At 38.2% G+C, this 24,557-nt stretch overlaps 1 protein-coding gene across 2 annotated transcripts in view; it reads left to right on the top strand.

Annotated features, from left to right (window-relative positions):
• The first annotated feature begins 6,954 nt into the window (after positions 1–6,954).
• LOC122844487 (protocadherin-16-like) overlaps positions 6,955–24,557 on the top strand; it is an 84,418-nt gene continuing 66,815 nt past the window's right edge. The window contains exons 1-3 of one of the 2 annotated variants that reach the window (XM_044139979.1): positions 6,955–7,405; positions 23,338–24,177; positions 24,267–24,464. In XM_044139979.1, the coding sequence (XP_043995914.1) occupies positions 23,356–24,177; positions 24,267–24,464 (1,020 nt within the window). In that variant the 5' untranslated portion in view covers positions 6,955–7,405; positions 23,338–23,355. Of the gene's footprint in view, positions 7,406–23,337; positions 24,178–24,266; positions 24,465–24,557 lie in introns of those variants that run through there. The other variant, XM_044139980.1, reaches the window with a different exon arrangement.

Genomic DNA, 24,557 nt, shown 5'->3' on the forward strand with positions numbered 1-24,557 from the left:
TGAAGGAAAGCCATAAAATTTCTGTTTGCAGTTATGAAAAAAGTTCTCTGGCCATTACAAAACTGTAAGGCTTAGCCTTCATGCTAAATGTTGTGTATGGGGCAAACTACTTGGAATAACACATAACTTAGAAGAAACACACCAGCTTTGGGGCCTGCAAATTGACATGAAAGCAGCAACCCCACAATAAATCACGGTGATGGTGGAAACATCATCCTGTGGGGATTCTTTTCTGATAAGATTCGATGGATATAGAGAACAAACCTGAAGAACATGCTAGAGGCTGCAAAACACTTTAGATTAGGTGTGGATCTTTCCAGGAGGACAACAACCCCAAACATACACCCAGAGCTACAAGAGAAGGGCTAGATCCTAACAGTATACTGTATGTAAGAATGGGCCATCAGTTGGATTTGAGTTCACACTTAACTCCAACTGAAAATCTGTCAGAACTTGACAACTGCTGTTCATAGATGCTTTCTTTTTAATCCAGCTGAATTTAAACTACTTTGAAAAAAAGAACAAGGCAAAAGTTTTAGTGTCAAGTTGTGCAAAGCTGCTAAAAACTCTAGATGTAATTTCAGTAAAGTTGACTGAAAAGATACTTATAAGGACGCAGCACACTTATGTCATTTTTTGTTTAAAGCTTGAAAAAACACTCTACTTAAACTCCACTTTGTGTTTGTCTATCATACAAAATCCTATTAAAAAACTCTTTAGTGTCTATTCGAAGCTTATTTTTCAAGGCGATGTATATGAGGTGCAAAGGCAACACTTACCAACAAAGACGAGAAACAGTTAGATGGATTGTGTGGTGTAATCTGTCTTTATTGTACAAAACCTGGAAACTCGTCAGAGGAACTGCTCCTTTATCAGTTCACCATGTAAAGGTGCAAGGGGCAATAACAGCTGCAGCAGAAAATCTAAACTGCTTCTTGCCCCTGTTCACCCCTTTCTCACAGGATCATGCACAGGATAAAATTATCAGCAAATGTTAGGCTGATGCAGCGGGGCCTTGTTCAAATGAAGCTTGAAGAAATGGAAACAGGCCATGCACTGACATGGGTTTTCAGAAAGTTAGTACGGTTGAGTTAGAGACAGACAACTTCTTACATCTTCAAAACTCCAAGCATATAATAGAGATTGTGTCATTCAATCCAGCACATGAAGCTTAGAATTAGCATAGAATTAGTGAAAAGAGGATTTTGTGGGGAGAACAGCTGTCATGACAGGATATGATTTTTCTTGACATAATTCCCTATGCAAAACATTTGCCATGTACAGTTACAGAACAAAATAAAAATGGGGCTTTAACTACATGTTCTATTTATTTTTCCACAGACTTTTTTCCTGAAATGGTTAAAAAGCTGTACAAGTTAATACACATGTAACCAATATGCTGTTTAAATTCAGTGAATGAGTAAAAAAAAAACCATCCACAGTAGGCCACACATAGCAGAAAATCTGGTGCCAAGTCTTAAAATTATAGCTGAGTTTTTATTGTTAGTATATTTCAAGGTTTCTTATTGTCTGGCTTTTAATCTGCATTTTGAGAAATAAAAAATGTAGCACAACTAGCCAAAGGTTTTGCATGGCATAGATTAGCCTTGCATCATACCTTTCTATACTTACATTCCCTGAACAATTGATCCTTGCTGGCTATTTTGTAAAATAGAAACACAAATGTTCATTGCAATTTATTTGCATATATTCACAGAGAGGTCTGGCTAATGGATTTAAAAAAAAAGCAATGGAAGGAATTAAGAAAACTAAGAGAAGTAAAGATTCCATTTGCTTTATTTTGAAAGTAAAATCTATTGAAGGGTCCTATCCTAATATTGATATCAATAGTAATCAGCTGTGAGTCATCAGTTTAGCTATAAAACAGAAGCCTGTTCAAGAAATGGTTTTTAAATGTCACATAATTACAAGGAGGGTTTTACTCCGTTGTAAAAGTCAGGTAGCAGATTTACAATGTTACAGAAAGTCTGTTTGAATGAAATAGACCTCATTCAGGCTTTCCAGTGATATTTTGGTCATGGGAAAGGAAAGCCTAACCAAACCACCCCCTTTTTCCTCTTTTGACAGAGTCACAAAGCAAAGCTGTGACCTCATCTCATCCTGCTGCGCAGGAAAAGGTGGATCAGATAGCTGGGCCCGACACCTAAATAGACTCATTGGGAGAACTATTGGGAGAAACAGCAACAATATTAGAAAGTGATGTAGTCAAACCATTTAATATCTTTATTTTCATTAGCACATTGGAAAGCTAGACAGGTTTATTGTGAGTTCAGACATAAACATGCTGTTATTCTCTTCTGTATCTGTTCCAGTGAGATTTTCTACTTGATATGCTCAGTGACCAGACCAACTGCTGGAAGCAATGCAGGCTAAAAAAACCCATATCTTTTAAACACAATATATAAGATTGAATAGTGTGCAAAAAAAAATTAATGGCGCAAATTTCAGTAGAAGTGCAAAAAAAGCTATTTTCATCTGCTTCTGTGAGTAGGTTTTTAATGCATGGCAGCCATTTCAGATTTTTGAGAAATCTCCAACTTTCCCACTCATAACTTCTAGGAGCTTCTCCAGTAGTTTTTTTTTTCCCAACAACAAACTTGGAAATTTCAATTTCTGAGTCAAAATGGAACACTTAATTAAATTGCATTTATCAGTCTGTCATGGTTTTGGGCAGCTTACTGACCCGCATTTAGGAAAACTCTCCAGAAGCAGATGGAATAGGTAAAAAAGATGTTATAAAAGAACAGGGATTTGTGGTTCTGAGCTTGACTAGTCACTATTTCTTCCAGGAGATGTCAGTGGGAGGAGAGGGGAAGATCTTTGCAGTGGATAACAAAGATTAATTAGACAATATGTTGGCAAATATCTTACTGTCAATGAAATTCTTGGCCACAAGGAGGGAGAATATGAGGGTCTTGGGATTATGAAGAGTCCACATGGTGTCAGAAAAGGTCCAAGGAGGTAAACTATTCAAGTCCGGCATGACCAGATGTGAGTGTGGAACATGAAATCCTGGAGCTGACAGGGCATTGCCAGCAGAGAGGTAACAGGAAGAATTAACTCATAGAAAACCTCACATCCACCAGTTTGGGTTGAGTATCATAGCTCCTCGTGTCCAGGTGTCTTTTTGAAAAAAAAATATAAATAAATAAATAAGTTGAAGCTCAGCCTCCACCCTGCAGAGGTGGACTGACAACTCAGAGGAGAATTATCACAGTTCAGCTTCTCTGTCTCTGCCAAATAGAAAAATCCCCTCAGCATTATAGCTCCATAACAATGTTTCAGAGGCGGAAAGGTGTGTTTGGGGTAATATGAAGTATTTGTTTACTGAAACATGACAACATGTGGAATAGTTAAAGGGATATAGCACTGTAATTCCTTGTTGATGTAGCAGAAAAACAGTTTATGCAGCCAGAAAGCTTGAAAAGGTCTGTTCTTTGTTATTCTGCACCTTTGAACTTTACTGAGAGTATTAAGAATCAACCAGTGTGCATTGTATGACAATTATTATGGCTGCATTATTATTAAGAAACATTTTGTCAAAAGAAATTTCTCATCTACTTTTTATAATGATGCATTTCAACATTTCCATCAGTTCACTGAACTGGCAAACATTTCATTTTCTCCCATTTTACCGCTTTGGTTAATCTCAGAGTCCTCACAGAGTTGCAGTCAACTGTAGGAGAGTGTTTGCATAGCAGAGAAAGTCAGCCAGGAAGTTCAGCCAGTATAGACAGGACCCTCCATTAGATCCTAACAATCCATTTCCAACAGTCCTCACAGATTTTAGCTCTACTTCAACCACCATGGCACATTTATTTCTGCTTTGTGTAAATGCTGATCAAAAGATGAGATATGTCCAGCATCACTAATCTTGGTTCTGTACATCTTTACCTATTCTGGGGGACTGCTTTTTCATAATTTTTTTATTATACGACTGCTACTTTAGTTAGGTTTGTAAGAAATGGATATACTTGTAATACATTCAAGTCTTATTTAGAACAAAGAATGTAAATCAGAAGTGTTTTTTAATGCGATGTAGGGTAGTCCTGGTCAGACTGTCAATTATTGAGATTAGAGGAAAGAACTAATGAACAGAGGTTAAGCAGGAGCCAGAATAAATCATTGTTTATCATAAATGTCTTTGTGTATGTGTGTGATTATACTGTTTGTATCTCTATATGATAGAAAGACAGGGAGAGGTTAGATATATGGATGTGTGGAGCACTGATATGACTCCTGTACTGGTCTCCTTCATCATGGGGAGCCAGCCCAAAAGTTTCACTCCTTTGCCATCTGTTCTCAGTTAAAACTGTGTTGGTGTCTCTGTGGAGAATGTTCACACAATAGCTGACACTGAGCAAATTTATACATGCATACACTTACACATCCAAAAGATGCTTTTGATTTTTTTTAAGTATGGAGAGCCTCCTAATTGTGTTCACATAAGTCCACAGCACAACATTGTGAAATTGTTAAATAAATGTATTCGCTTTCAGAGCTCTGTATGTAGGTGATGCAGGAGCACTTCTTATCAACCTAATAAAGATTTCTGAGTCACATTTAAATTAGTCAGCAATAAACTGCAAAGAGTAGTCAAAAAAAAAATCTAATTTATTACGTAGCTGTCAACCCAAAGACTTGAAATAGCCTCGCATCAAAAGCAGTACTTACTAACATTTTTAACTCCACCCTTTTATTTATTAAGTTCTAGCACCTGAATCCAAACCACTTAGTTGGCTTAAGTATAAAGATATTCTGTACTTGCTTAACAGATCCCTTTCAACATCATCAACCTATAAATTTTCCTTTCCACTTTTGCATATAAATATCATTCTCAAATGGTAACAACTTATCCCGGTCCTGGAACAAACTGGGCCTCACACATAGTTAAGTGGTTAATATATATAGTGTTTTGCTGTCATGTCCTGGTCGGTGTTGTAACACTCTGTGGTTAAAGATTTAAATGCATAATTTCCCCACACTGCCTGCAACATATCATCTGATGGAACTTCTAGAAAAAGAAGAAATAAATTGACTGCTGTCCTTATGCTGCACCTCTAACACCCATCTTCAGACCCACGCCCAGCGCTCAAATCCTGCACATGGTGTCACCCTCCTCCTCATCTTCTCCCTCGTTCTGCCTCAGTGAAAAAGTTAGAGGCTTGACCCAAAATCTGGGGTGATGAATTACTCCCATCCTACTGAATCTAGTAGTCTAAATAGTGTGTCTCTGCTAAGAGCTCAGTTTTGGCTGATCTGCTGTTTCTGCTTCCAGGTTCTTAATCTTATAACTATATAAGGTATTACGATCTCTGTACTGGTATTTGGATTGAGCTGTTCTGGGGGGTTTTAAATATGGTAGCTTGCAGGAATATTTAGATCACTTGAAAATGTTTACATTGCCACATTGTAGCACAGGTATAAATATAAGCCTTGTGCTTGTACCTTTTCAGTCAAGTTGTTTAAATTGTTGCCAGTGCTTTAAAGCATGGATAACAAATTATTTGATGATTGAATAAAAAAAATAAATAAATCAATCAACCAATCAATCGACCAGTCGATCAATTGACCAGTCGACCAACCAACCAACATTGTAATTGCAAACCTCAATGTATTTTTTTTCGGGATTTTATGTACACCAAGCTACTCAGAAATTGTGAAGGGAAAGAAAAACTATATCTAATTAATTTTTAATTTGTTTCCATAAAAAAAATCTGAATAGTGTGCTGTGCCATTGCATCCAGTCATATCGTCTTTGTTACCTCTAAAGAAGTGCAATTAAGTGCAACCAAGTAACTTCAGAAGTCAACTAATTGGAAAAAAAGTCTACATGTGTGTTTTATCTCATTAGATAATAGTAAAAAAAAAACACTTCATAGATTGATTAGAAGAAATGAGTGAAAAAACATCACAAAGATCAATAAAAACAAACAAAAAAAGAGAATAAATTTCAGGTAGGCTTAAGTTTTAGATTGGCGTTCTCAGTTTTCAATGTTTGGAAAGAGTATGGTAAAACTACAGACCAATAACAAAATGTCTGTCACCTAAACTGCAAGGAGAGTGTTTATTTGCTCAGAGGCCAATGGTGTCTCTGGAGGAACATCAGCGATCTAAAGCTCAGGTGGAAGAATCTGTCAATAGTGCAACTTTAGAGATACACTAAGCAAATCTAGCCCTCGAGGACTGAAGAAAGACATTATAAAGAAGGGTAAAATACAGCTCATTTACCGTGTGGCACAAACAATTTCAGTGTCTCAGGTTAGGAAGAAGGTGCTCTTGGTTGATGAGAACAAAACCGAACTTTCTGACCTTCATACAAAGAAGGTGGCAGAAAGCTAACACTGCACATTCAGCATGGTGCAGAGGTTGGTTGGGACAGAATTTCAATGTCTGGGATACCACAGAATACTTATGCTTGTAGAATGGCCTAATCAAAGTTCAGACCAAAATTGAGTAACTAATCTGTGGCTAGGTTTGAACACTGCTATTCACAAATGCACTTTGTCTAATCTGACTGAACATATGAGATTGTCCTGAATTGCATAGCTGATAGATCGATGCCAAAAACTAGTCAAAGCAACCACTATACATATGCCTAGTTTATTATTCTGTAGCACAACAAGGCTGACGACTAATTCCAGTAATGCATAGGGAGCTGCAGCTCCTTTAGAAGTGCAGGCACGCTCCTTTGTCTCTACAAAGACTACTTCCACTGAATGGAGCTGGGGGGCACCAAAGTCTGCTCTCTCATCTTTCATCTCAACAGCCTTCCTTTTGCCTCCCTCTCCTCTGTTCCCCCCTTTTGTGTGTGTGGCTACCCGAATAAATTAGCGGTCGGTAAACGAGGGGAGGATGTGGCGGAGGAGGGGACGAAGAGGAGTATAGGGGGCTGGGCCTTGTGGCGGAGGAGTCGGCTTTCAGCTAGAGAGGTGCACAGCTCCATGAAGCGGCTGTGAGGGACTGGATGCTGAGAGAAGGAGAGAAGGGTGAAATAAAAACATTTAAGACAGGCGGTAAGATCCCGACTTCAGCTGCGCAGGAGGATCTCTGTCTCTCTCCTTTTTTAATCTTTTGCTGCAGAGCAAGAAGAGGCAGATCAGCTTCCCAACTGGTCCAAACGCGCTCACCTGATAGAGAAAGAAGCTTCACCGGTGGAGTAGCCTGACCTGCTGTTCTGTTTGGCCGGATTAGACAGTCTGGAATTGGCACACTTGCCGTCTTTGTGTGGATGTTATCAAAACAACCCCAAAAAGCTCTCTCCATTCAAGATTTTGTCCAGGCAGATTGACTCTCGTCTAGGGGAGTAGATTGGAAACCCGTTTGCATACTAATCAGGTTTTAACCAGAGCGCACATCCACAGCCGGATTGAGTCTTATGAATGTAAGTGACTCCTATTTTTTCATCTTCACCCTGTATTTGCTGTTATTTTTTTCTATTGGGACCTAGAATTGAAATAAACTCTTGATGGGTGGGTGGGGGCGTCAGATATTTCCTTATAGGGGTGCATCCTGCATCTTCACCTTGTATAAAGAGCTGGCAGCTGTTCAGGCTGCTGTGCAAAGCCACAATGTGATAGAGGGGCTGTAAAAGCAACTCAAGATCAGTGGATCATAGTGAAATATTTAATATTGACCTCAGGCAGCAAACAAAATGAAGAACATGATTCCTGTTTTATTGAGACCTCAATGGAAAATAGAACAGTCCTACCATGCCAAAGAAGGTTATTGGATCATATGGAAATATTTGCTACCGCTATGTTGATTTCTTTTTCTCCAGCATTGGCAGCATTCAGTGACCACACATTACAAAGTTGCTCAAAGTGTGTCAAAACTTGATGGAATACTGGATGCACCGATCATTCAGCCTTAAATCAGAATCGACCAATTCTCACTTGAATGTTTCAGATCAGTGAACCACTGGTTCAATAAAGAAAAATCTGCACTTTTTTTGTCCCTACACATTGAATGCAGTAAAACTAAGAAATTCCACAGTTTTAAGTCTCAAAACACATATGGTGCACTTTTTGTCACTAATCATATGTTTGTGTTTTTGAAAATGTATGATCAGCAGGTCAGATTAAAAGGAAAACTGCTAATGTATGAATGTTCGCTACAGAAAAGGCTGATTGGTGCATATCTCCTGGAGATACACAAATCACAAGAGAAAAGAACTAAAAACAAAAGACTACGTCTTTATAGACTGTAAAAGTAAGACATTGAGAGAGCTTTGACTTTGTTAGGCTTACTGAAAAACTGATTCAGACTCAACTTAACATTTTTCCTTTGTCATAAAAATGTATTTATAGCAGCCCAGTGATTTCTGTATGCCCAAAACCTAAAAATGGAGAACCCAGGGTTACATTTGAGTGCCTGACCACAACAGTTAGGCATATCTGATGTCAGCTTCACTTAATTCCACAGCTTCTGCTTTTCTGCTGCACTGAAGGATACAGACGTTTTTCGCATTGTTACTCTATACATTTTCAACAGCTCCTGCACGCTCCAGCTCAGCAGTCAGCTGGCCTCGATGTCAGCCTCTGGTCTGCATAAAAACCACAGAGAGTTTAGTTGTTTTTTTTTTTTCTTCTTCTTGTGGAGCGATGGGGTGTGCAAGAAGGACGGTTTCTAACATGAACCATATGGATATCTAGTTGGTACAGCAGTGACCTTATAGGGCCTCTGTACAAACAACTTATGGTTCCTCTTATCAGTAGCTTAGAGGAGCAGACTTTTTTTGTGTGAACATGATTTGAACAGCCAAGTATGTTTTCTCAACTACTTCACCTTGGACTCATTTTGGAGTTTAATTATCAGTAATATTTTCAGCCACAATTGCATAGTAGAGTAATTTTGATGGGTTGGTTTTGAAGTCTGATAACTCAACTGTCCGCCTGGGCCCCTTTTTAAAAGGTGGTTTTACTCATCTACATTAAACATATCTCAGAAGGATTTTGAAAATAAATGTCTTTAATGGTGTCTGTATCAGCTTGTCAAGACAGAGAGGTCAGTTCCTTCGGTTTTGAGTCAAGTCCGTTTAGAGTTTATCAACAGAATAAACAGTCTGCTGTTTGTCTTGCACTTTCTGTGGTTCTGCATTGCTGAACAACTGAGTAAAGAGTCAGATGGGGTCACAGGCTTGATTTTCAGCAGGGCCAAGCTGGAAACTCACACACTTCTGTGACAGAAACATCTGCTGAATGACTTAATGTTACAGCTTTGAGCTGCATCACATCCATAATAGCTGCAACTTGGCATCAGCCTTGATTTGTTCTTTGTATTGTATTTGATGAACAACATGAATATGAGTTTTTGTCCGAATCTTGCTGATATATACAGGTAAAGTTTGTTTGATGAAGATGAAAGGGAATCCAGATTGATGACATAGATTTCTGTAGTTTTCAGTTTTATTGTTTGTGCTTTTTGTTAAGTTTGGCTGATGTTTTCTTGCCATTCTCAAGCTGCCTTGGGAGTTTACTTGGAATCGGAATACACATTGCAGATTGCACATTTGCCACCCACTTTGACATTGAAATTCCACTAGTGTTGTACACAGTTTAGGCCACCACATAACCCACATAAAACATACAAATATGTATTTGGCTGAAGTGTTTTTATCATTCTATATCATAACAAAGACAAAACAACTTCTTACAATACACAGCTCAAAGGAAGCTATGTGTAAAATGAAATGCATACCAAACGGTCATGTATTAAAGCTCTTGTGTAAACTCCAGACATGCATCTATTAGAGTTTAGTGACCTTTATTTGTACCCCTGTTTTTGCACAACTTTGCAGACAGACATTTCTTAATTTAGGAGCTGTAATATGATATTGGAACATCAATGAAAATATATTATATTACCTACTTGCTGTGAATGATCAAACAGGCTTGATATCTTAAGCAGTCCTCAGCTTTGTCTAACTGTTAGAAATTTGTGTTTTATCCTAATCTTGAAAGCAATTGGGCTGGTTGATAATAAAAAAAAGCATATAAGCAGGATTACATTGGTCAACGCATTTGAGAAACAGTAACGTGCTCTGAAACATTATATGAACTGTACTGAATGTACTGAAAGTCTTGCTCTCTCTCACTCTGTTACAGCCTGGAGTAACTAGAGACATATCTCAATTTGTCATAACAAACAGTTTTCTTTTGTACACCTTCGAGGTTCCTCTGGACATAAATTTAAAATAGTTACTAATATTGGAATTGGTAACTTTGAGTCTTTTCCTCTGAGTAACAACTTCCTTAGTAAAAAGTGTCATCATTTGTGCTGCCTGGATGCATTTGTGTTGCATTTACTGACTGGCAAAAGATCTGGCTTTAGAGTTTCTCTCACTAGCTGATTTCTCTGTGCATCTCTGGTAAAATCTGCCTTATCTCTCCATAACATTGTTGCCAACAAGAGTAACAAAGGAAGGCAGGAGGGAAAACAGAAAGCATTTTCATAACAGAATCCCACAGTTTTGGACCGTTAGTTTAATTGTACTTCAGAATAGTCCTTTTGTGGCTTTAGGTTTACTCTTGGGGCATAACCATCTGTATACAAATATCGGAAAGTGACTCAGAGACTTCCCGCCTTCTTTCTCAATCACACACACGCCTGCACAGTAACCACAACCCTAACATTACCTCACCATTATATTCTTAACTGTGAACCCTTCTGAACACATATCATTGAATTCCTTCAAATGCAACTACATCTCAGTTAAAATAAAGCAAATCTAAATATTAGCATCTTATCCAGTAAATTATGAAGTATATTACAAAAGGGTTAGCTTTACACTGGTAAACATCTAGCAGAAAGCAAACATGAGGATAAACCGCAATAAAAAAGAGATTTTCTCTCCTCCTCCTTTGCTCCTCAAGTAGCCAATGGAAATATTTACCCTTCATCTTTCACCAACTGGTTGATGCTGAAGCCCGAGGACTGTTGTTGTTTTTTTTATTTTTTTTTATTTACCTCTCACCCACCACTTTAGACATAACACAAGACATAAACTCTATATACTGTGGGGGATTTTGATGCCATTCTAATTTATCATGCAAAATGTGGATCCTGAACTAGTGCTTAGCGGATTTAGAGCATTGTGTGAGGAGAAACGAGCCCCGAGATGTTTAGTTTTCTGGAAAATCACTTTGTATTTGAATCATCTGGCCACATTAAAGCCAGACAGTTATTATTAGCTTTACTAGAAGAGTTTTGAAAGAAGATCCCAGCTGATAAGGAATCTTTTTATTTTTTTAAGATTTCACTTTATAACTTTTATCTCTGGGGATTTATTGCTTTTGTACTAATCAAATAAAAGTAAATCATTGATTTAACACTTGTGATTAGGTTTACAACACCTGAGAATAATACTTGAGTTACTACGTTGTCTATAAACTGTTTCATATGGTGTTGAGACTTATTTCTCAATGACTCTGGAGAAGATATTACAGTATGCCTTAGCCAGCCAGGCAGAGTAAATTTCTGGACTCTCCTGTTGGATGCAGAGTGGAGCTGGAGCCCTGAGACAGTACAGTCCGATTTCTGTTTGTTCCGAGGCCCATTTCTGATCTACCTGCTGTTCATTACTCAGCGTCTTTGTCCTGGCTGAAGGGATCCTTTAAACTGAACAATGTGCTGAGTTGAAATATGGCACACAATGGACCAATCAAAGACATCTGGTCAGGTGGAATCTGTAGTTGTCATGAGCTGTTCATTCTAAAAAAAAAGGATTTTTAGCCTATATTAAACTTCACTTTTGTCACAGGTAAGTTTTTGGATTTCAGTTGCATGCTTAGTGTTATTCTGCTAATGCAGAGAAAAAGAGGCTGGAGGCTGACAGGAAAGGATGCAGAGTGGAGCGAGCCCTGATCGCTGTCCAAGGCCTCATTTCTAGCCTGGCTGCCAAGCGCCCGTATATTTTAACGGAAGTGTAAAAAAATATTTTTTATATTTTGATAATGTTGTAATAGTAGACAAAATCAAGCTTTGAGGAAAATGTGCTTTGAAGAGGCAGATGACTTATTGGAAATATGAGAAAACCACAGAACAGTTTGTTTTTAGTAAGCTATGCATGACCGTATATAAACATAGTGGGTGACTGTGACCCAGTGGATTGAGTAGTTGTCTTGAAATCGGAATATTGTGTTTGATTGCAGCTTCTTCTTGTGACATATCAATGCGTCCCTGGTCACTTTACCCTGACTTACCTACTGATTTGTGTATTGGCATATGCGTGAGTGTTTGTGAGTGTGGCTGTGTAAAAGTGGATGTAGTAGAAAGCACTTTGAGTGGTCTAGACTAGAAAAACGGGCTAGACAAAAAAACTAATTCAGTCAATTTATCATAAACACATAACTATTGCAAAATATTGCAAATGTTTCTAAAAATAGGTTAAAGATGCCCAGTTACAAAGCCAAACCATGCAGTTAGAGTTATATCAAGATATTCACTTCAACTATAGACTTTTCCTCTGCTGCCAATCTTTAAAACAGAAATATTTTATATATTTTTTTTTACATGTATTTGTTACACCTATTTTTGGCTGCCTCAACATAAGTTAAAAAGTCAAAGATGTGCTCTTCACATATACCAGGGGTTTGAGAGTACTGTATCAGGCTAACAATGATGAAGATAGCATTTGCTTAATTTCTTCCTATTGCAGCCAAACTAATGCGGCAAACGTCGGCAAATGTCCTTTAGCCAGCACAAACTAAAGGACTAGTTCACAGTTCTCAAAGCAGTAGAGATGATGCATGTGATCATCTCTACTTAAAAATCTAAAATTGTTTAATTGATAAAGCCTGAACTGGATACATTTATGCAAACCCGATGTTTACTAAAATATTATGTCGATGTTCTTTTTGCCATTGGTGACTCTTTACGTTAATACAGCATAAAAAAGCTTGGACTGAATTTGTCAAAATTGATTCTTAAAAACAAGAAACAATTGGGTCATGAAATGGCAGTGAGTCATGAAACCTTTACTCCACTAATATAGAAATTTCATTTAAAAATTGAAAAGGAGTCAACCTTTCTTTTTAAATGCCTTTGGATATTAATACAACTTCAGGAGAGTTGTGTAAATTAACTTATCTTTTATATGGTAAGGGTTTTATTGCTGTGACTTAATCTTCTGTTTATTGATTATCCTATCAGGAATCTCAGCTCTGTGTCTGTTCGCTTTAGTTACCATAAGAGATTCCTGCTTAGACCTTTTTATTAAATCTTTCTGACTAAGTCCAAGATGAATGCAGTCATTTGACCATTTAATTTCACACTTTTATGAATGACGCTATGTGTTAATGTTACAACTGTCATGAAAATATAGATATGAAGGTGGCTCTGTTTGAACAAAGATGAATGAAATGCAGTTGCTGCTTTCCATCTGGTTGCTAGATATACTAAAAAAGTGACTCAGCTCAGAGGGAAGAGGATAGAGCTTCCCTGTGAAGCATCTCATGTGTTTTTAATGAAGTTAGTGAGATGATCTGAGCTTCTAATGACTTCAAACACTTGCACAGTGCTGAGAGCTGTGTTGTTCAGGTAAAGCAGCTTTTTATATATGCTAAGGGACTTGGATACTGGTTGTGGCATGCAAAAAACAAAACAAGGCAAGTTGCAAAAGTTTTTTGTCTGATAATAATTTGCATCAAGCAAAAAATGATTCATTCTTTTAAAGTGTCAAACCCATTTGTGTGTCTTTTCATCATGTTTTTATTTTATCATTATTAACTGATGTGTTAAACAAAAGCAGACAGGCTCAAACCCCAGACTTACCACAAGAAGTGAAATAAAGTAATATGATACAAAGGCATTTTCTTGGAGAACAGCTGCCGGCGCGCCACTAACGAAGGAGTTGATGGAGAATTTAATATCTAGTAAGCCAAGTAACTGTCTCAGTTTTTGACCCAGAGTTAAGTAATTGCAGTTCTTAAAAAATTTCCCAGAACTATCACCCGTGAAGAAGAAGAAGAAGCAGAAATTAAGCTTTTAGGATTTCTCTTATGACGATACTCACCTCCTTTTACCCCCAACAATTAGCCAGCTGGCAAACTCCTCAACAATTTATCTTATCTCTTTGATTATTATTTATGCATTTTCAGAAACAATAACATAATTTGATCCGAATATGGCTGGCTTGCTGCTTGGCTGTGTCACTGATTATGTCATGAGATGGAATGCAGAAGCAGTTTAGGAAAGGTTTGTTCTGCCGCGTGTGGTGGAGCTACGACATTGGATCTACCGTCTCCCTCTTCCTGATATTGTTGTGGCTATCATCTGTGTGTTTTGTCTTTGACCGTTTCCTCTTTTAGCTTGATAATTAATGATTCATATGGTGTACCATGTTTACGTGTTGTAATTTTCTCATTGTATGTGAAGGAAGAAAGTTTATGGCTACAGTCGTGTGTGGAAGAATTAATCTCTGACAGAATTCCTGATCTGTGAAGAAAACAGACATTTTAAAGCCAAGAACAATAATTAGGTGAAGGTTTGGGTGATGTATATAAGTATTTGTGGGCTTTGCTGGTACAGACTCTTAAACAAACAGTAATTACAACAAATACCACAGTACTAATATAACCATACAGCTTAATTTTCAGCTGAAACAGGTTGACTCATGAGGTAGTTGATTGTACATTTTAATATCTTCCACATTGCTTAATTGCTTCCAGTCAAGGTTTTTCCTTCCCCCTGATACAGTACAGAGTTTATGCTTTCCTCCATAGGATACAATTCAAAACTATTTGCTTGACACCCTGTAAGGACATATATCTGAGCTTCAGTAATATTTGACATTGACATTGACATGGTTCCACTCAACAGCTTTGCCCTTGTGGGATATTAAGTGAGCTTGGATGGGGAGGGGCAGTGAGTGACAGTGAAAAGCAGCTGCTGGTTCACCTTGACGGCATCCATTATTTTCAGCAGGTCACTTTCTGCATTTTCTAAGTTATTGTTATCACATACTGGATGGTTTTGTAGATAAAAACACAAGTATCACATGTACTCAAGCAGCCCTCACTCTGGCGCACCGCAGTACTTTGACTTGTTCTTAAAGGTTAAGAGGAAGGTGAAGGACCCCCAGCTGTGTTTTCACTTTCTCTGCCGCTTCACGGATGGTTCACAAGTGCGTTATTTATGTCTGCGTGCAAGAGACAGCATTTGTGTGCCTTCAGGAGGACCAGGTTTCACAACTTTTTGAATCTGTGGCTGCTACTGTGGAAAAAAAGCAAGAGGTTAAAATGAATCCCTGTTTAGAGTCAGATAATCATGTTTGGAATCACAATTCCAAACCTGGTTGTTTGGAATTTGTAAAATATAAAGCTTCAAAAATATACAGTTTTTCTGTCATACAAACTTTCTCTATAAGTGCACTCCAAGGTATGATTTATATTATAAATATTTCTTTTATTGTTATTATTACTTTTAAATGAATTAGATCATTTAGTTGTATGGGTGTCACAATGCCTCCATCTCACTAGACTAGAAGATTAAACATGGATGGATTACCTGTATACCGAATAATAAAAAAAAGCAGTTTACTAAACCTTTTCCGTCTTACTGTTCCTGTGGTTTACAGTGGTTTCAATGAGATGACAGAAAGATGTGGAGCGATTTTTCCGCAGCGCTCCATGCTTGGCAATCCCAATCTTGGCAATCCCAGTCTTGTTAAGCAGCACTATTCGTCACTCCTACACATTTTTCGTATTTGTGAGATAGGAAGTGAGGAAGTCAGCTGCTTGGAAAGTCATGGAATGGCAAGCAAAGGAAAGCCACCTGTTGATATTGCATGTTTTTTTTAAGTTTTAGTTTGTGCTAACAAGGTAGAGATGCGTGTTTAGTAAGCAGCAGACGGTATGTTTGCTACATGATATTCCAGTCAATTAACTGACACATAATAACTTAATATACTCTCAGGGATATTCTATAAAGAGCAGAATAAAATTCAACTAAGCACATTTGCAATTCCTTTTACAGTATTCTAGATTCTCCATTAGTCTTCTACCACTGTATAAATTGAGAAAAAAGAAGCTAAACCTTTTAAACAGACTGACTGTTTCAGATTACTCAACTTTGACTTTATATAAACACACCTGAATCAAACAAATGGCTCATCAGCAGGCCTCCATAAACCTTTGCAATATCAATTAGGAGTCATTCAGCCATTTGATTCAGGTATTCTGGTGGAAGGATGCATACAAAAGAAAAAGTCACCACTGTCCATAAACTGTTTCGCTTGTCCAACCAGCTGTGTTTTTGCTACGTACCTTCTGTTTTTTAGCTGTTTTTACCCCTGAGCCTTTACTTGCTCATTTTACTATGCATTGAAAGAGCATGCAAGCCCATCATCTGGAACAGATGTTTTGTATTTTGTAAAGAAATATTTCCATGTTTAAAACTGAGAACTTATTGTTCTATCTGAATGCTTTTATATATTGGATACCTTTTGAAATGAGCAGAAATACGAGATGCAGCAAGACAGTTCTGCATGTGTTTTCCTGAAGTGTACTGCAGTGTAGCCTTTACATTTGTAAACAGTGCAGTAGTTTTATATTTATCTATTTCTCATGTTTTTACTTTTTTTTCTTCTGGCCTGGCTGGCTGGTAAAATCTGGGACATTTTGTCTCATGGGACTTTGTGACTGTGTGTTTGGATTCCTCTTTGGAAATCTGAGTGAGATTAAATAAGAGTCATTGTCACAGGTTGTGGTGTCACCTTATTGCTAAAGCCTTTGAAATATCAGCTGCCTTTGGTATACTTCTATTTGTCAGTGATTTTGTTCATCCATCCATCCATGCATTTTCTATTCACCCTTGTCCCTTAATGGGGTCGGGAGGGTTGCTGGTGCCTATCTCCAACTACGGTTCGGGCAAGAGGCGGGGTTCACCCTGGACAGGTTGCCAGTCTGTCGCAGGATTTTGTTCATTTGTTTTTTAATTTTTTTAGTCAGGGTATAAGTTGTTTCTTCTTGAGATCTTTTAGCCTACCTGATATTGACAGACAGGCTCTATTTTAATAATGTATTTACTCTAAAAGTCAGGTCAGATCTAGCTGTGGCTCATGAAAAACAACAGAAAAATGTGGACAATTACACTTATTTATTGACTTTACATGGGAGGCAATTATATTTTCACATACAGTCAGGTGGCTGTGCGTAGCTCTTTCCCTGATCAAATCTTCATTTAGAAACTGAGATTATCTTAGACTGATAATAAAAGGCTATTTTGTTAACTGAAACATTTACATGTGTCCAATAAAAGTAAAAAAACAGAACAAATATTTGAGAAATCAAATACCTTGTCACAACAATGTACCACGTACTATGGCAAGTATCTTACATCATTTACAGGAAATACATTTGCTTTGGACAATCTGTCAACTTTCATGTCTCCCTCAGAGTAAATGGGTAAATAAATTAATGATCACTCTGAAATACATGAACCACTTGAGCTACGAGGTGGAACTACCCAGAAAGCAGTAATTAATTTAAACAGACCTTCTTAGACTCATCCAGCCTCCTTGACCCAGATTCTTTGTGTTCCCAACTGAGGTATTTCCCCTGCCTATAGTATACGAGTTGTATGACATGTTTCTGAACTCACTCCTGCATTAATATTTATTCTGTTTTGTACTCCACATGCATGTATATTTCAGCCAGTGTCTAGCTGCCCAGACGGTGGTGTGCCACTATAGAGATTGAGGGTGATTCTGTTTTAATTAAGCCAATCGTGCAAACAAATTGAAACTGATACGCATGTTTAGTGTAGAAATGTAATTAGAGGAAATGTGTGTGTATATGTACGTAGAGCAAAGTATGCTCACATACACTCACACACCCACACGCATACGCATGTACAGAGCAACAGCTGAGGTTGGAAATGGGATGTCTATCCAGATATCCAGGAAAAGGCAACTAAGAAGCTGTTGGGGTCATGGTTGTCGACCCCTTAAGTACACACACAACCCAAACTGCATGAAAACTGAGATGCAAAGCACTTCACCATGTACCACAACACCTTCCCCCCACAGAATCCTTCCTCTATCCATTTTATTGCAAAGCTTTCTTTTAAGCACCCTGCACCAGGTTTCATCACAGCATCACAAATCCTCAGTCATTCAGTCACACAGTTGTCAAGAAACAGATTTTTGTTACACTTTTAAGTGACACTAAAACCGGAACCTCACATCTCTTTACATTGTACTTTGGCTGCATTGTCTTATGTCTTAATATCAATCAATCAATCAATCAAATTTTATTTGTATAGCATATTTCAGCGGCAAGGCATTTCAAAGTGCTTTACGTCATAACTACATCACCTGTAGTCTGACACCCATCAACTACAGTCAAATACAATTCAGAGGTGAACTAATTCCATGTGACTTCAGCTGTACAAAATGCATTTATCCTGTGAAGCCCTGTACATCATAAAGATATTTGTAAGAAGAATTGTCTGGTCAGAATAGACCAACATTGATTCTTTAGATTTACATTTAAATCGCGGTGTTTGTGTGAAAAAGAAAAACACTGTGCAATACGTTTTGACCATGTGAAAACAATGGTGGGGGAGACATCATTCTGTGGGAACTATTATACTTAGCAGGAACTGGATAACTGGTCAGAGGTAAGAAAGTAAGTGGAAAGTAAGTACTAAAGCTGCAGACGACTTTTGACTGCGGTGGAAGTTCACCTTCCTGCAGAACCCTGTACAGACCTGAAGCATACGACCAGAGTATTAGTGAAATGGTTTAGATCAAATCATTACATCTTACAATAGTACCGTTAAAGTTCAGAAATCATAACAAGCACAGAAACACAATGCAACATAGAATCAACAATCAAAACATGACATTAACTCAAGTTCCGTCAATAAATTTATAATTGATTATGCTTCAAATACAGTCCTAAACAAGTGGGTTTTTAGTCGAGATTTAAAGTGTTTCAGTTGTTTTACAGTTTTCTGGAAGTTTGTTCCAAATTTGTGGAACAAATTTGATGTTTAATGCTGCTTCTCCTTGTTTGGTTCTGCTTCTGAGGATGCAGAGCAGACCAGTACCGGATGACCTGAGAGGTCTGGAAGGTTGATACAACAACAGCAGATCTTTAATGTGTTGTGGTGCTAAACCATTCAGTGATTTATAAACTAATAACAGCATTTTAAAGTCTATTCTTTGAGCTATAGGGAGCCTTTTAGAGGGAGAACCAGTACTCTCAGCAATTGTGGAACTAGCTGAATAACTAGCAAAGAAATGATCGGAACTGAAGAGGCTGTCTTTGTACTTTGTGTCCAGTTTAACTTGGCTGTGGGGTAGCTGTGCCGTGCCCAGCAAAATCTGTTAAATCAATTAGAAGTTACTGGCGGAAAAAAAAGGAGGTGGAGTGAACATTTTGGGGTAAAAGGGAGATGAAGCTGTTCCTGACTACTGAGATATGACAGAAAAAAACAGCAGTGTTTTTAGATGGTTGCGTAGTGAAAACAGTATGGTTTGCTAATATTTAGTAACAGCACTTTAGAGTGGAGGATGTATTTAAGGCTTTGAGGGTTGCACGCGGTGGCGAAGGCAGATTATGGAGAAGCAGTGCCAGATATAATGTGGCTGAGACTGCATGGAGCCCTCAGCCGTTGGCCCTATTGGGGGTGTGGGGGTCGCACACGAATTTGCATGCAGATGTCATGGCCATACAAAATCCCAACACACCACAAATTCAAGTTTAAACTTAGGCATCATCTAATTCTTCACACCTGAGCTTAAATTATTGATGTAAACTTTTATAGGTTGCAGAAAAATTAAAGAGTACCACTAGAGGGAGTAAATCAAGTGCTAAACTTTGACTTCACTGTTTAAACCAATGTGAGCTTTGAGCCTTTGTTCACTCTGTTTCTCATCAGATCATGTTTTCCAGAGTAAACACAAGTGTATTATAGTACGTGTCAAAAGGGGGAATGATGTCATTGTCCGACTGCTCATTGACAGTGACAAATTGCAGTCATGTGATATGTTCACAAATATAACCTTTTACTGACACTCGTAAAGCAACAAGGGAGAAATTAAGGATGTAAAGAAAGTGAATGCACAAACACATTTTGGAAAATACCCTTTTAGATTTTATTTTCTAACAAAGGATTGCCTTGCACAGCTCTGTGGTCCCTAAAGACAATAAGGCTGTCAGGCCAAAGCAAACTGTAATCACTCCTTTTTCTGTTTTGTCCTGCATCCAGTTTTTCCACTTGTTTTCTTTGTTCTTTTCTTTACTTTTTCCTTCCACTCGGTTGATTGTTCAGTGCTGTGGGTTAATTTCATCAGAACTAGGTCTCATAAGGCCTGAGCTCTGACTCTGAGTTTCCCCAGTCAGCGGCGGACTTGAAAGACTTCATCAACACACCCCTAATTGTGTCTCTCACGGATCTTCTTTCAGCTTCTCTTTTTCCTCCCACTCTTGCTTAAGACATGCTCATCTGTACACATGCAAATGTTGCCATCATTGCTTTTGCACATAGCGAGCAAGCAAGCATGTGAAGCAATTGCACGTCTTGTGAACAGTCTAAGCTCTGCGCTCCTTTCTTGTGTAGGAGTGCAGCAACTGTCCAGAGCAGCCGTCTGGACCAGATGTAAGGGTCATTGACTGCATTGGAAGGGGCCAGTATCAGTGTCCCTCCATTTGTCCCAGAGGAGCCATAGCCTTTATTAATCTTTCCTCCCCAAAGCCCACATACACTACTGTAGGAGGTTGGGGAGGAAGACTAGCAAGTTAGTAGTAGGATTCATTAGATATAAATGTATATGTCTTGTATTCTTTTTTGCTCTTTTTGTATTCAAAGCAGTCTTTTAGATCCATATAAAATCAATAAGAAGATGATTTTTTTACAGGGAGACAGTGAGCCATTATTAGCTTCAAAAAACCACAGAAAAATATTCCACTATATGCCAATTTTGTCTCCCATGACTGAAACTGTTGGTGTTAAAAATGCATACATTTGGAGGGGTGCAATTACACTCCATCCAATCATTTAATTTTAAATGATTCTGACTTCTCTTTAAGAAACTATTATTAAATAACTTAAAAATAATTATTTTTACTTTTCTATTGTGTGGTTTATGTGGTAGAACATACAGGCCATTCTTTCACGTTACCTTACTGTAACTGAGATACTTTGCTACATCTTACCATGTACTTTTCTGAAACTTTCTTGGAAACTTTCTCACACCTTAGAAGTACTTAATCCTTATCTGGAACTTATCCTGTACTGTGTTAAAACTTACTGGTCCTTTCCTGGAACTTACTAGGAACTTTACTAAGATTTGTTAGGTCCCTTGCAGCATGAATGAACTGTCAGGCCCTGATGTACTCAGATATACAGGTGCCTTTTAAATACATAAATTCTTACATCTCTGCTCTACTTGTGACATTATTTTAAGCATCTTTCTGATGCTAAAACCAACTAACTTTGTCTTTAGTCTTCTTCACGTAGCAACAACTACCACACAGAAAAGCCTGGGTAACCCCAGATATGTTGTGTTCATGAATGAATAAAAGATTGTGTTTTTGAGTGACTCAGCAGCTGGCCATTGGTTAGAGTTGGTCAAGCTGTGAAATCAGTTTAAATGACCAGCTGATTTCTCTGTGCATCTCTTTTTATATCTTAGCGTATCTACAACTGTTGATTTGAAATGAACGTTCTGATATTGTGTATGATGTTGGTAATTGAGGTAATTGTGCTAAAAAACAATATATGTGGGTATTTCAGAATAATGTATTAGCAAATACTCCAGCTAGTACCAGCCTGGCTTTTGCTTTGAGGCTGCAAGACATTCCTACAGTTAACTGTCCGGATTATGCACACGCTTTGGGAGTGATTATCTGGGGTGAATATGGCTGGCCAACGTGGGCCAACACCCACCACTTATAATTCCCATTTTAGTCTGCTACTGCTGTTTTCCTGCAGAGTTTTTTTGTCAAATATTCTTGGTAGAAGCAGGACTCCTTCACTTCCCAGAGAGTGTTGATGTTCAGATCAGTGTAGAATATTTTAAGCTGCACCCTTTTGTGGTCACGAGGTTTTTATGAAGGAATTATTTGACACCTTGATGGATCTCCCTGTTGCAGGATGTTTTAAGCAGTTTCATGCTTGATAGATCTCAGTCTGTAAATACAGGCGTAGGATATGTAAACATAATTTAGAAGGTAATCTAAATATTTGTAGACCTCATCAAGGGTAAGACTATGCATCCATCTAATGAAAGCTGCTTTAAACATCTGTAGACTTTTCAGAGTACTTATGAGGGTATTTTTTTCTTAATTTTATGATAGTGTGCAAAAACACTGTATGTGTGTCAAAGCCGGGTCACTGCCATTTGCAAATAATTATTGGTGTTTGTTTTAACTTGTTGGAAGCTCCAGATGGTGACTTTAATTATTTACTGCTGCAAAGCTGAGTGTAAGGTGAGTTTTTGATAGTGTTTTTGAAGCATTGTACTAAACGTGCCAAACATTGTAGTCCATGTGCCAAACAGGAAGACGTCCAAGGCTTTGGGACGCCTCAAAAACCAAAATCACACTTGTACAAGTAGTTTCCGATAAAATATTTTTGACTAATGAGATAGAGCTGCCATTTAGACATGAAGGATGTTATTTTTATGGGTGTATTCATCTTTTATAGATTGGTTTACTTAAATGCAGTGATTAAGTGGTTATTTTTGTATTTATATGGTTGTTTTTCTCCAATTACTGAAGCTGCTACAGGCTAACATTTCTAACGTGTTGAATGGAATGTCTGGGAAAACCTAATTAACATCCTAAATATCCCTCTGGATATCATCGAGATATGGCATCCAGAGGGATAGTAGATGGATAGAACATGGTGTAGTAGATACTTCACCATGTTCTCACCCAGCAAGGAAAAATGGCCATCCTCAAGAAAAATATACTTCATGGCTCTGTTCTCAATGTGGTTGAAGCTTGTGTGGATACTGGACCGAGTTAGATTTCCATTTTCATGGGTTTTTTCAAAGCCTCAGTGATCCTACTGAAGAGTTCTTTCATAACATTATATATGTTCTCTTTATGAGGAAAAAAAGCTGAAATTCATCAGGAAACATCTTTAATATTGGTTCCGGACTGTAAAAGTGTTAGTGCACTGTCAACCGAGGATTTAGAATCCATGCTGAGGTTTGAAATATTTAAAATTTTTATTTCTTTCTGTGCTGAAAAAGTTCTGCAAATTTTCCAAGATGTTTTAAAATGAAATGAAGATGAATTAAAGTGCCAACATTTCTTAAAAACATGTGCTTATATACATTTCTCTTCTCTTTCCTTCTAGGTATAACAGACGCCAGCCATGCCAAAAACAAGTAAAGGGTCTAGACTTAGGGCTCAGGTCAGCAAACCCGGTCTGCTTTCAAGCATTGGCCAAGAAAAGCTCCTTTTTTATATTTTCATTATCCTAATTCAATCAACACTTGTTTATGGAGCACTAGAACTCCAGCTGGATGAAGGGCAGCCAGCAGGGACCATTGTTGGTGACATCAGTGCAGGGCTACCACCTGGTGAAACAGCAACTCTTTACTTCATCTCTGACCATGAGGGCACAGGTGTCGGCAGCGACCTTCACATTGATGAGACCACTGGCATCATTACCACTGCACGCAGCTTGGACCGAGAGGAGAGAGACCACTATAACTTCATTGCAGTGACAATGACTGGCACAACTATTGAGGTGTCTATCACCGTTAATGATGTCAATGACCATGCACCTGTGTTCCCCAAAAAGAAATCTGTTCTGAAAATCCCAGAACACACTGCAGTTGGTACAAGATTTTCCCTGGATCCTGCTACTGATGCTGACAAGGATCAGCTGACTACCCAAGGCTATACTATTCGCGAGGGCAATGTTGGCCAAACATTTAGACTTGAAACCAAGAGGGGTGCGAACAAGGTTCTCTATCTGGACTTGGTGGTCAATGGACTGCTGGACAGGGAGAAGCGCTCATGGTACACCCTGGTGATAGAGGGCTTTGATGGAGGCTCACCAAGAAGGATAGGATCTATGACTCTAGAAGTGACAGTGACTGACATCAATGACCATGCACCAGTCTTTAATCAGAGCAGATACCATGCAATCATTTCTGAAAGTCTTCCACAAGGGAGTAGCATTTTACAGGTCAGTTCAAGTCTTTTTAGTGTCTTGGCTGTTGACTTAAACTAGGTGGACAGGGCTGCTTTAATGTTTGACCTTCTTTGTGTCTGCAGGTGTTTGCAACTGATGAAGATGAAGGTGATAATGGTTTGGTCCTTTATGAAATCAACCGTCGCCAGAGTGATCCTGACCGTTACTTTGTCATTGATCTTAAGTCAGGAGTCATCACTCTCAATAAACCACTGGACTTTGAGCTGAAGAGAGTTCATGAGCTGGTGGTCCAGGCTAAAGATAATGCTAGCCAGCCAGAGGTAATTCCATTACAGCTATCCACTGCATTGAGCATTAGGTACAATGGACAATTTTTACTGTATGTAAAAAGGCAGATACTTATTGGTGATTAT

Source organism: Gambusia affinis, linkage group LG15, assembly GCF_019740435.1.
Source record: "Gambusia affinis linkage group LG15, SWU_Gaff_1.0, whole genome shotgun sequence".
NCBI classification, from domain to species: domain Eukaryota; kingdom Metazoa; phylum Chordata; class Actinopteri; order Cyprinodontiformes; family Poeciliidae; genus Gambusia; species Gambusia affinis.